The sequence below is a fragment of the Parasteatoda tepidariorum genome, chromosome 10, assembly GCF_982258835.1.
Source record: "Parasteatoda tepidariorum strain Cologne lab strain chromosome 10, Ptep-v5.0, whole genome shotgun sequence".
Taxonomy (NCBI): Eukaryota; Metazoa; Arthropoda; class Arachnida; order Araneae; family Theridiidae; genus Parasteatoda; species Parasteatoda tepidariorum.
In genome coordinates this window covers 69,673,380-69,686,738 of record NC_141764.1, presented here as the reverse complement: position 1 = coordinate 69,686,738, position 13,359 = coordinate 69,673,380, and the positions used below count along the sequence as shown (strand labels likewise).

The 13,359-nt window shown below is 32.3% G+C and overlaps 1 protein-coding gene across 2 annotated transcripts in view; it reads left to right on the top strand.

The window, feature by feature from the left end:
* The window catches only part of LOC107443501 (phosphatidylinositol-3,5-bisphosphate 3-phosphatase MTMR14), a 43,526-nt gene extending 31,019 nt beyond the window's left edge, over positions 1-12,507 (top strand). The window contains exons 8-16 of one of the 2 annotated variants that reach the window (XM_043042980.3): positions 2,188-2,301; positions 4,743-4,813; positions 5,973-6,043; positions 7,132-7,218; positions 8,021-8,087; positions 9,296-9,458; positions 11,472-11,508; positions 11,583-11,641; positions 12,177-12,507. In XM_043042980.3, coding sequence (XP_042898914.2) covers positions 2,188-2,301; positions 4,743-4,813; positions 5,973-6,043; positions 7,132-7,218; positions 8,021-8,087; positions 9,296-9,458; positions 11,472-11,508; positions 11,583-11,641; positions 12,177-12,318 — 811 coding nt within the window. In that variant the 3' untranslated portion in view covers positions 12,319-12,507. The remainder of the gene's footprint in view (positions 1-2,187; positions 2,302-4,742; positions 4,814-5,972; positions 6,044-7,131; positions 7,219-8,020; positions 8,088-9,295; positions 9,459-11,471; positions 11,509-11,582; positions 11,642-12,176) is intronic. The other variant, XM_087154272.1, reaches the window with a different exon arrangement.
* The last annotated feature ends 852 nt before the right edge of the window (positions 12,508-13,359 follow it).

Sequence of the window (13,359 nt, the reverse complement as noted above, 5' to 3'; positions counted from 1 at the left end):
ATAAATAAAATTTTGCAACTATAATGCATCAATGCCAGGTCCATGATTGTTTCTTTTCCGTCATTTTCAGCAGTCACAAGTACTAGTCTAACCCCTTTACTTGTCGATCTACCCTAATGTGACTCATGTTTTTAGAGCAGCAGCCAAAATTCATCTTTCATAAATTGCAATTTCCATTATTTATATTGAAAGTAGCATTAATTTCTTTTCTGGCTCAATACAAACAAATTATTTTAATAAAATAGTTGAATTTATAGTATGTTACTAAAATATTTTGATACGAGTGAGCAATCTATTTATAAATTGAGCGCGAAAGTTCACTTGTTCATATTTGCCGCGATACGCCATGAAAATTTCGCTACGTTATTTTTGCGAAAATCAATTCAAAATTTTGGTAAATAATCTTGAGGATAAAATATCAAAATTTTTAAATTTTTTGAAAAGTTTACTGTTTTTAGACTGTTTATGCATTTAATTCAATCTATCAGTGGAGTTTGGAATTTTGATATCACCGAATAAATCGTCGAAATGTAACAATAAAGAGGACTTTAAACAGTATTCTCTTATTTTATTAACATAACAGTTGGGCTGAAAAGTTCGCAAGCTAACATAGAAAAAAAAATTTTTTTTGATAAGATTTTATTTTATTATTCAATATAGTTGCCTTCAAGGGCGATACAACGGTTATAGCGGTCATATAATTTTTCGATACCATTTTTATAGTATGATTTGTCTTTCGCCTCAAAATAGGCCTCAGTTTCGGCGATTACTTCTTCATTGGCGCTAAATTTCTTTCCAGCGAGCATTCTCTTAAGGTATGAGAACAGGAAAAAGTCGCTGGGTGCCAGATCTGGAGAATATGGTGGATGCGTAAGCAATTCGAAGCCAATTCATATAATTTTGCCATCGTTTTCATTCACTTGTGACACGGTGCATTGTCTTGATGAAACAGCTTTTTCTTCTTCAAATGAGGCTGTTTTTCTGCGATTTCGTCCTTCAAACGCGCCAATGACGCTATGTAATAGTCGCTATTGATGGTTTTTCCCTTTTCAAGATAGTCAATGAATATTATACCATGCGCATCCCAAAATACTGATGCCATAACTTTGCCAGCTGATTGTTGCGTCTTTCCACGCTTTGGAGTTGATTCATCTCGTGCAGTCCACTCGGCTGACTATCGATTGGACTCTGGTGTGAAATGATGGAGCCATGTTTCATACATTGTCACATATCGACGCATAAATTCGGGTTTATTACGATTAAACAGTTTCAAACACAGCTCAGAATCATGAATTCGTTGTTGTTTTTGGTCGATTGTGAGCCCGCGTGGCACCCACTTTGCATGGAGCTTTCGCATACCCAAATATTCATTCACGATATGTCCTACACGTTGATTTGATAACTTTAGAGTCTCAGATATCCATATCAACTTCACTTTACGGTTATCTAAAATTATTTTGTGGACTTTTTTGATGTTTTCGTGGGTAACAGCCTCTTTGGGGCGTCCACTGCGAGCATCGTCGTCGGTGCTCATTTCGCCTCGTTTAAACTTAGCAAACCACTTCTCAACTGTTGATTTTCCTGGTGCAGAGTCCGAATAATGTGTATCAAGCCAAGTCTTGGCTTCAGCAGTATTTTTTTTCGCTAAAAGGCAATGCTTTATTAACACGCGAAATTCCTTTTTATCCATTGTTTTTAAACTAACAGTAGTTGCTTCACTAAAAATACTATATCTCACAAACTAATAGTCCGACAGCTGTCAAATTTAAACACGTGTCTTTCGAAAATTAGAACTAACTAAACATCCTATGGATTTAAAAATAGTAGCACCCTCTATGTGTCAGCCTACGAACTTTTCAGCCCACCTGTTATACACTAAAAATTTTACTTAAACGTTTATGAAAAATAATGATTAATAAGAAAACTAATTTTGTTGTAAAATGTGCTAATTAAGTTACTATAAAATCATATAGCTAAAGTATTAACCTTACTCCTGACTGAGGTTCTCTCTATTATGAGTAGATGGCAGTGCAATAAGAGGCATTTATAACTTCCACTTGGTGGCATGAATGTATTAATTTACACTTAACTAATCTAAGCTGCTATGACGTCATACGAGGACTGTAAGACTTACGGTTGGATTTATTTTTTAGGATACTGTGTGAATAATAGATTTTATCTTTTCAGAAATGTTGAAATGGATGACATTAAAGAGTTAGATGTTAGAGTTCTGGAGCTCCTGAGTATTGAATTCATTTGTGATTTGATGGTGGAAAACAGGAAAATTCATACTGGATTAAGGTAACATAAGGCATACAAAATATGTTTTGCTTAAGGCATGCAAAAATTGTACAATGCACACTAAATTGTTCTGGACTGTCCTCACTATACGCTAAAAAATTCAGGAAAGTTTCGTAGTAAATATTACTGTTAAATGTCAGTTTTTTTTTTAAAGACCCTTATGAAATGATTCTTTTTGTGAATAATAAGAAATTTTCATAACTTCTGTGAGTTTGCTATAGTTACTCGTGATTGTTAGAACAAGTTTAGTCAATTTAAAGCCAGCGCCATCTATGCTTATTCTTAGAATGGCTCAAAACGTCAATATGGAGAAAAACGTTAACGGTCTAATTTTCTGACATTTAAAAACTTATTCCAATGCTACATTATCTGGGTTCATAAAAATTTGCAAAAGCTAAGAATAAGGCCGTGGTTTTGATAATTTTCCTCCAGGTGGGAAAATGTCGCCAAATTGGCTATTTTTTAAAAAAGTTAAGCTTTTAAAATATTTAAGTCATTTGTCCGTTCTAAAGCCCAGATGATTCTTCACGCCAAGAGGATACATTTAAAATCATCGCCTTCTTTTAAGTGCTGTAAAACTGGATTTTTAATTTTCCTTGGTGGCAGAGCTTCGAAAAACCTTGTTTTTTCTTACGAATTAACATCTGCGGCAGAAACTTTATTTGAAGACGAAATAAACTAATATATAGCTATATAACAATTCCACATACAACTTAGGATATGGAAAATCTGGCTGGTTAAAGGTTAATGTGAACTATGTTTTAAACATTCAAACATTTTTAAACATCTATTCTACATTTGATGTAAATTAAGAGGACAAAATAGTCCAGATCATTTTCAGTAGAGCTAATGTAGCTTTTCTCATGTTGCTAAGACAAGATTTCCAGTGAAATTTGTCAGATTTTAAAATTGTTCACCTTTTATGAAGGGGTATTCAGTTTGATAGTTTTGAATTAAGGGTGTTTGCTTGTTAGGGAGAACCATGGACTATTTTGTCGTAAAACTATCTGGGCGTTAGAACAGTCAAATATCTCAATTTATTAAAATTCGAAAATTTGGTTTTTTTTTCCTCCCAATTTGAGTCCAATTAAAATCATAATAATCAATGGATAATTCTCACTTTGTTGCGAATTTTTATGAGCACAGACTTATACAACGTTAAAATAACTTCACATAATGTAGTAGCTCGCAAACGTTTTATTTTCCAAGACTATGTTTTTTTTTTTAATCTTGACATTTGGAGCAATTTCCATTATCAACATAAGGTGCTGACTTACAAAACTAAAGTCATAAGCTGCTATAAACTAGCAATTTCTAAAAATAAAATGTTATTAACGTTATCTCGTGGAATGGCAGAGCTAATACGAATTTCCGCCTGACCTACAGAGGGCGCTGTAATCATGCCTAATTATGATTGTTTCATTGTGGCAGGCAACTGATTGGAATGAAAGGCTTATGGGGAAGCCTTAAAATCACTTTTTTTTTGTTTATAAAATTAGTAAATTTTTTAAAATATTAAATATGGCCTGTTTATTCATTGCACAATTCTACACTGGACCGTTTTGCAATACGAGACTTCGAAAACCTGCCTTGATGAGCTTTCCAGAGTTTGATTTTTGGGGCTGACCGATCATGCTTAGTACTACCCTGATCTTTTATGAAAAATATTAAATATAGAGCCGGTGGCTCAAGGAATAGAGCTTTCGTTTTCCTATGAACTAGACCGGGGACCACTCAGCTTCAGCACCAGACTCTCACTGACCGCAATGCTGACGTAAAAATATTCTCAGTGGTAGATGGATTATGGGTTAATTCCCTTACAGTCAGGTTAACCTTGGGCGGTTTTCGTGGTTTTCTTTAACTCAAATGCATGTTCGTTCCATCGAAAAGTCCTCGACGAAGGCAAATTTATCCCAATACTTAATCCGGCAGTTCCCTTGTGTTTTGGATTGCACTCAAAATTACAAGGTATGAAGTTGAACGCTAGTAGACTAAAACCCGAATTTGGGTCGGCTGTTCAACGATGGTTATAAAATAAAATATTGAATGTAATGACAGCCTGATTGCCAGTAGTTTTTACCGGAAATTTTCAGGATTTTTTTTATAAAGTTTAATATTAAATACTCTGTATTTGTAACGTTTCTCCTGTTTCAATTTCGGTGTATTTTTTCGATAGCTGGAAACTTGTAAAATAGGTTTTGCTTAATGTTTTCTTTCTCTTAACCATAGTTTTTACCTAATTTTTCTTTCCCACAGTGATGCTGCTATTTGTAGGGAAATTTTACCCATTCGCTGCGAAGAACAAATAACTTTAGCGGGAAACGTAACGCTACGGAAAGTGTAATTTGTACTTATTTGCGGTTGGGTGTGTGATTATTTAATTTAGTAGTTTCTTAAAATATGAAAATTTGTTTTACATTAAAATTTCATTTTTTTTGCAGTGTTGGTTCATCTGAAAAAATAAACCTGAGAAAATATGGAAAATTTAAAATACTGAAAATTCCCTATCCAGGTAATTTTGGAACAAATTGTAGCTATTTATTCTGTAGTCACCTACTCTTAATATATATTCAGAATCCTTGACTAAAATGAACTTTAAAAAATTATACACATTGGGGAACCTTAACTGATATTTTAAAGGAGAAAAACGTCTGCCAATCTGCCAGATGATTAATGAAGAAAGCAGGATAATTAATATCAGTCTAATTGCAGAGGGAAACGTCGAGTGTCTAATAATCTTCTTTAAATTCCAGTTTTTCCGGCAATCTAGCAAGTTTTTATATTTTTATCTCCTTAAGTCATAGTTTTTGCTTATTTCTAAGCTTGATTGGCGTTGTCCCATGTAAATTTGAGAAGGATTCTAAATATATTAAGGACACAGTTTACGGAACACCGTGCATAAATTCCATACGCAATACTTTATAACTCAATCATGAATTTAATGTCATATAATATCTGTATGCAAAATACTTATTTGTATTTTCCGACCAAGAAAGTAAAAGTGCTTCAAAATATTTTAACAGAAGTTTTACGTCATTTGAATAATTCCAAAAAATTATCAAATTTGAAGGAAACTTTAAAATACATTTAATGCACAATTCTAAATTTGAGCTTAAAATAGTAGCATTCACGTGATTTGAAATTAATGAACTATAGTAGCGGCTGTGTATATCGTACTTAATAACTTCCGAGCAGTACGACGATCGAAACTGCCTTTTGTGGCATTTTTACAGCGCACAAAATAAAAAAACAGGAATAAACTGATATTCTTAAGCTCTGTTATTCCAGTAAATGTAAGTGGTATTTCAATATAAAAAATAACACATTCTGCCGGAGAATACCTGCAACTCTTTTGGACTTTTGATCCTTAAAATACGGTGAGGAACAGATGCAATCTAGAAAAATATGATTTGAATATCTAGATCAAAAGTTATCTAGCTTTTTCCGAATTTCATTTTGCTCACTTACTATATATAAATATCGAATAAATGTCAAAGAAAATTTTTGTTTATACAATTATTCCTGAAAGACTAACAGTTTTCGAAGTCTGCAAGTCCTTCTTAATGTCTCAAAAGGTGTTGATATTGAAACTGAATGTCTAAATCTTAAAATTTTTAGTAGTAGCTTGTTTGCTGAAGTAAACATTTAGACTTCCTATGTTTTATTTTCAGGTTGTGGGTTTTTCGCTCGGTACAGTGAAGCTGGACGAAATGGCAAAAATCTTGTATATGACTGGGATATGGTATGTTTAATATTCTGTAATTTACTTTAATTTTAAAAATAATAATATAAGGCCAATATAAGGCCAAAACGTTCATTAAAATTGGGTGTTTTTGATGGTCATTTTGAGCTTAGAGCTAACTCGACTAAGTAATTGAATATACTAATTCATTTCAAATACTTAAGTTTCTTCTTGGAAATCTCAAATGACACGATTATGATTAGTATAATATTGTATTGGTGTATAACTTTACCATTTTTTTTCGAACTTATATATAGGCTTTGCACATAAAACAATTCTTCAAAAGTGAGGCCAAAACTTTAAATTTAGTTAGTACTTCATGAGTGACTTTTACTTTAAAATTTTGAAACTTTGCAGGTAAGTTTGCAGGTAAACTAGTAAGTTCAATATAAGCATGAAACTCAGAGGTACTGTCAACATACTTTGGCAGTATCAGAGAATTATCGAAGATTATTTTTAATTACCTCAGACCGGCTCTGTGTAGGATCTGTAAAAATATAAAAAGCATGCAAGCAAATAACTTTTGTGTGCTCATTGTTGATGCGGTTCAAATTTTTTGATACTAATTTTCTTGTTTATTTAAAAAATGTGGCACCTCACCCACGTAAGTTTTTTCATCAGTATACAATTTGTGATAGATGGCCTTGCATCAGAAAGGTGGAGTTCGAATCCCGGACAAGGCATGAATGTTCTTTCTTTGTCTGTGCTTTCTGTCCATACTGTGGGAGCAACATTGGCCCACCTAATATGGTGTCCCAGAAAGAGCTGCCAACAAATCTGCCCTAACTGAAGAGGCAATCGGGTGGGCATTCGAAAAGAAATTTATAAGAATTACAAACAATTCTAAGACTTTCCTCATTACAAAAATTAGATGCTAGACGAAAATAGATTTGGTAGCAAATATTTCTGTTTCTATATTGTTTAAAACCATTTAAAATTTCCCTTGGTTTTGTGTTATCCAAAATTTACCTACTCTTTATTTCAAATATGGGGTGCTTGGGTGCAACCGGCATCTTATATGGGGTGCTTGGGAGTAGCCGACTTTGTATAAATATACGCATTATATTATCTGTTAATTTCTATTTCAGCCAGAAGTCGATGCATCCCTTGGAATGGCAGCCGATGAAGAAGAGAACTTTAAGCTCATAGAAGATGTTAATTGGCAACTTTACGTGGTAAATTTAAGCTTTTAAAATGCATAAACAGCAATCCTATGTTTCTTAAAAAAAACCTAAAGATAATTTATATTCATGTTGTGCAAATGCATTTCTACTCTTTGATATCGTTCTTAGATGCAATCTAACGCCTTGTTTTATTTTGTAACCAACATAACTTATAACTGTTTAGTTTTGAGCTGTGTCTGTGTTACGACGATTTGTTGAAATTCATACTTCGTTATGTTGCTGAGAGAATAAACATTTCGAACTTTTCTTTTCTGGTGTTTTAGGTAGTGAACAGGCAGATTTTTACTTTAAAGAAATGGTACGAATTTATTACAACATCCAAATATAGCAACTTTCTTTTAGAAAATTAAATTTCCTTCGAAAAAATCTATGTAAAACTAATTCTTTGCTGGATCTTCGGATTCACAAAGACCTAAAAAATTGTAGTAGGATAAGCCATTCTTCAATATCCTACAAATCTAAGCGGGATGCAGTTGCCTTTCATTTATCTACGAGCCTAATCGACATCGTATAGGCCTTTCTGCCATGCCTTTTAATCCACTTTGAAGAAACTGGAGAAGAAATTGGCAGGGACCACTTGCTTCGATGTGGGGCTGTTAGTGGACACACTAATAAGTTCTCAAGGTTTTGGGAAGCCAAAGAACTTTAAAATCAATGACAGTTTTGTCATCTCTTGTACATATTGAGACTTTTTACTTTTATCTTTTTTAAATATTTGTTCTTTTTGCCCTGTCATTGGGAATAAGAAATCTACTGAAATCATTTGACACTTTATCTTTCATTAAATTTTTAGAACTGGGACCTTTTAGAGTTGACAAAAAACTACATGAAATTGTTGCTGAGTTATGCTACAGATAATCGTAAGGAAGCCTTATGTTTTTTTGCTAGTATTTCATTTTATGTGTATTTATATATTTATATCTATGTAACTGAAAATGTTTAAGCAAGCATTTAGTTTAATAACTGCACCAGCTTTTTTTAAAGATGCTTTACAGAAAAGCTTAATATAGTTGATCCTAAAAACTTTAATTTTGGTAAAGATTTTTGGTGAAAAGAAATGTTTCTAAGTTAAGATCATTTTTTAAGCTTGTATATTTGTTTTTAAAAAGCTGTCTGTATATGTATTTCATAACATCTAAATTACTTTTGCTTTTGAAAAAGTTTTTAAAAATAAAGGAAGAAAACTGAGTTAAAAGAAATTAAATCGTAGATTATAGATAAAATTTTAAACAGAAAACAGGTTTTGAAAGCAAAATCTTCTGTTTTAGTATTCTTGTTGTAGTTTTTTGTAAGGTTCGTACTGTAAAATTCTTTTGGACAATCGTTAGGCAAAACATTGGTACGTGAAATTGCGATATTTCTATTAAATCAGTTTTAGAATGCATGAGAACGTCAGACGATTCTTTTATAAAAACATTTTCAAATTTAAAACTTAATTGAGCAGTCAAAGTTGAAAACAGTGAAAGTTTAACCTAATCGCAGAAGTACTACAATTACTAATACAGATTAGCATTTACTAAAACAGATTCAATTTTTTTTAAATTCTGCTTGTTCTAAAGTTTACAAGGCAATTCTAAAAAAAAAAATCGGTAAAGATGAAAATGAAGAGTTTGATGTATTTCACATTAAACCCAAGCATTCATTCTCTAATTACCGAATTAGTTACTAAGTTCTTTAACAGATAGAGCTATTAACTAGCTAAGTTATATAAAATTTTCTACTGCGTCAGGCCATTTTAACTGAAATAATTGCTGATGAGCTTTTGTTCTCAGATTTCGCCACGTCTTTGTAAATCTTTATTGTTTTGAAAACATTGCCTAACGGTTTATTCAGTCAGATGTGCCATCTGGTGGCAATTTTTTAGGGGGGGGGGTAAGAATAACTGGGTTAATGAATTCATTTTGGGGGTGGGGCTGATCAACTTCTTAAACATGACGAAACCGGTACGTTTATTTTTAGTTTTTATTTCATATTATAGGTCATTTTTGAGATACCTAGTTAAGAATTAAAAAACAGGATAATGAACATTATAAAATTTGGTTTTGAATGAATATACCATATTGTGTAGGTTCTGATGGCCTCCTTGTTCATTGCATTTCCGGATGGGATCGAACACCACTTTTCATATGCTTGCTTCGTCTCTCTCTGTGGGCTGATGGATTCATCCACACCAGTCTGGATGCCGTGGAGATGGCCTACCTCACGCTTGGATATGATTGGTATTTATTTGGGTGAGTTTTGTTTAACTATTTTGAGAAGTATTTCGATGAAAGTTGTAAATAAAGATATGGCAACATACCAGTGAAATATTTTCTAAATGAACGTACAAGCTAAATTACATTTCTTCGGTATAATGAATGTAATCACAAGCAGTCCTGTGCCGTTTGCCAGGATACCATTGACAAGGTATTTGGTTGCTGTCAGCGACAAAGCGCTTTCTACTTCTCTGAATCAGAAGACATGTCTGTTACCTCGAAGGGGTTCTTTTAACTTATGTATGAGGTTGCATATATCAAAACTAGTGTCGTTTGACTATAGTGTTATAGCTCCTCCCAAGACTCCTTGCAGCATGACAACTAGCATTATCGTGTAGCACGATATTATCATCAATATCATCGTATCATCATATCATCGTAATAAACGTGGATATTAGCGTCCCTAGAACCGAGCACATATGATGCTATAGAGATCTGCTCCGTTGAGATTTTGAATAACTGGTGGTTTGACTTTTGTCTAGTCTCAGTCCAACCAGCTCATAGTGTCATACGAAAGCTATTTTCACTGGACGTGAAAAATTCGCTTGAGAAGGAGATATTGCTAGGTTAAATATTTTTCAAAAACCAGGTTCTCATTTGCATGCGAAAAAAATTGCATGCTCTGTGAACTGCTCTATAAGGTAACAAATTCTTGTCGCAGATTTCAGCTAATTCTTGATAACATAGCTGTCATCTCAAGTATTTTTATTGCTAGCATGACCCCAGATCTGTACTAAAGGAAGTCTCCGCCACCCCTTGGTGCAGTGGGGCGTATGCTTATTGGTCAAGAAAATAATAAAAAAATAAAGTTAGCGTGACTTGATAGAATTTAACGAAGAGGCACACAAATCTAAATACACTAGATATTTAGATAATTTTAAGTTATTAATCAGAACTTTAGTACAAAGCACGCAGGAAGTTTTAAGGATATTTAATAACATCAGCAAAATCTTGATAGCTACAATCTGTGATTCAAAAATTTGCGGACAATTTGCAAATAATTATAAAAGTTTTAACTCTACAGTAAAATGCGCTCGAAATCTAGATTAATCATAAAACTTAATTGCAATACTTTCACTGCTTGAAAAATAAATATGCATTTATTACTTTGGATTGAATTAGCTTGGATGGAATTGTGGGATATAAATGAAATCTCAATCTAAAAATATAGACTAAATTTGTCGGTATTTGAAGTAGTGCCAGTGATCTTCAATTCAGATAGTATAATTAAACCTCCAATTTTATTTTATAAAGTTGAAATCATCGCACATAGGAAATAAGATGTTGAATTATATATACAAATGTGAATCATGAATATTCTAATGTAGTTGGTAGAACTTTTTATGGGCAGACATCTATCGTACTACAGCTGTTATTGTCCTTTTCTTCTGAAAGGGAAATAATTTCAACAGGAATAGAGCACTAATCTCCTAATGAGGTGACCCAGGTACGAATACCAAAGATAGCCGGCTGATACGCAATCTACTTCTGGCCTGCACCGGCCAGTGTTGGACATAAAAATATCTTCAGCGGTAGACAAATTATGGGTAACTGTCCCCTTATCTTCGGAACAACAAAGGGAGGGTGTTTCCTCTCCATGTAACGCAAATGCTGGTTAGTTCCATCATAAAACCATTCATGCGGTCGAGAACCCGATTGGAAAATATTTAAACTGTGAAAACTTTCCTATTAGGTTCTTATTCAAGTATGAAAAATCTCACCCAGTGAGATTAACCCTATACAGACTAGTTTGTTCGAATGTCATCAGGGAGTTTCCTTGTCTGGATTGACGTAGTTAAACATTGATGCTCATGAATTCGAAATTGGGTTTGCAAATTAACGTCTGTTATAAAAATGTTTGCGAAATAAATTTTTCTAAATTACCTTATGTATGAGGGCATATGTTAACATGGGTTTATAAGTGCATGTAGCTATTTTTTTTTTTTTTTACTTTTAATATATTTTAATGCACATTAATTTTAATTTTAGACATGATCTTCCAGCTAGATTGAAAAATAGCGAAGAGGTATGTTTATATCTTTTATATTAAAATCGAATTTTTGTTTTTGAAATTTTAATAACCATAACGTTATTTTCTAGATACTTCATTTCTGCTTCAATTTCATTCCCGAACTTGCATCACAAGAATATTGCATGAGGTAAATCAATATAAAATAAAGTAAATACATGTTGTATAATATAAGAAAGCTCCGAAATTCCACGAACAAGTAATGTTCTAATGACTGGAATTTCACGTCTTAAAAATAAATCTTAATGGTTTTATAAGTACTATATTATGGTTTCATTCACTATTGTGATTGTAAAACAAATTTCTTGAAATAAGTGTTAGATTTAAATGTATTTTTAACTGAAAGGTTAAGCAATTAATGTTCTAAAATTATTCTTCAGCTTTTCAGTGCCAACGCGAGAAAAGAAATTTAATAGATTTTGGAACAAATTACTAATTAAGGGCCATTCTCACTAGATATGATTTGAGAAAAAAAATCTAATGTTAAACAGGATCACAGTGGAATTTTCCAAGAGTAAATTGTTTCGACCACTGGTTATCATGCACAAGCAAATTTTTTTTCGCTTGCGAAGAAATAGCAGACACTAGGAATGGCCCTTTAGTGTTTCATATAATAGAAGTTATTTTGTAGTTCTATATCTTTACATATATCAATTTTCATTTAGGAAAGGTTCTGCCAAAGATAAGCATAATCTGGTGAAACGTAGGGATCTTCTGTGTGAGGTTAGCAGCTTGGTTTTAAAGTTTTATGAAGACAGAATTAGAATAGAACGAGGCACCCCTGACCGTGCTGTTAGCAGGAAATAAACATGCACCATTACATCTAAATTTTACATAAAGATAACCTTAAACTGAATTCTCTTTTATGCGGCAACTAAATTGTTTTAAATATACATCTGTTTTTAATACTAGTATACAGCAGATATTGATATCTGTTTTATTTTACTTTGTTTTAAGTGTATACTTGTTATAATAAACTTTATTATTTTAGTGTTACCTTGAGTATTGATTCTTTATACCGATTTTTTTTAAATGAATTAAGCGCACTATCAAACGATTAATTCCATGTATAAGTAAATCAATAATAAATAGTTCTTTCATTTGAAATTTGCGTTTGAAACTAAAAATTAATGTTTCTAACAAAATGAAAGAGCTTGGATACTGTAAGCCACACTTTTTCCCAAGATGACATTAAAAATCTTAGTATTGTTTCCTGATAGGTATAGAACTTCCGGAATCACCACTACATGGAAGTAAAATACACAAATTTAACTTAAATGGAAGTCTGTTTTTTAACGAAAGTATTCTTAACAATTTGAAAGATATATAGCTTATATTGCGTAGTTTCTTTCGATTTTCAACCCACAGAAATTCCTGAATTACATATGTCAACTATTTTTGTAAAGGGCTTTTCTTTAGTAAAAATATCCGGAATCTTTTACTTTTATGTGAAAGTATGTCGACATATAAGTCATAAACTAAGAATCTTACAATCTCATTAAAGAATAAAGGTAAAACGTCTCTAAAAGTTTTTAAAGTATCTTATTTGGTCAAAATTTTTATTTTTCAATCTACTAGAAAAAAAGGCTAGCAGGAGCCTGGTATTTCTACGCGAATCTCTTTCTTCTGTATTTCAAAATTGTTAGCCTACGCAAATTTTCATTATTGAAAAACTTGTAAAGAAAAGTTTAAAAAAATATTTAAAAAAATTTTAAGATTGAATTCATTGATTAATTTTGAACAAATTAAAAGTTCATGGAAGGAAGAACTGGAGGTTGTCTACTATGTTTTTTAACACATTCCTAGATTGTGTAACCCAATATTAGTCTTTTATTCAGATGTACACTA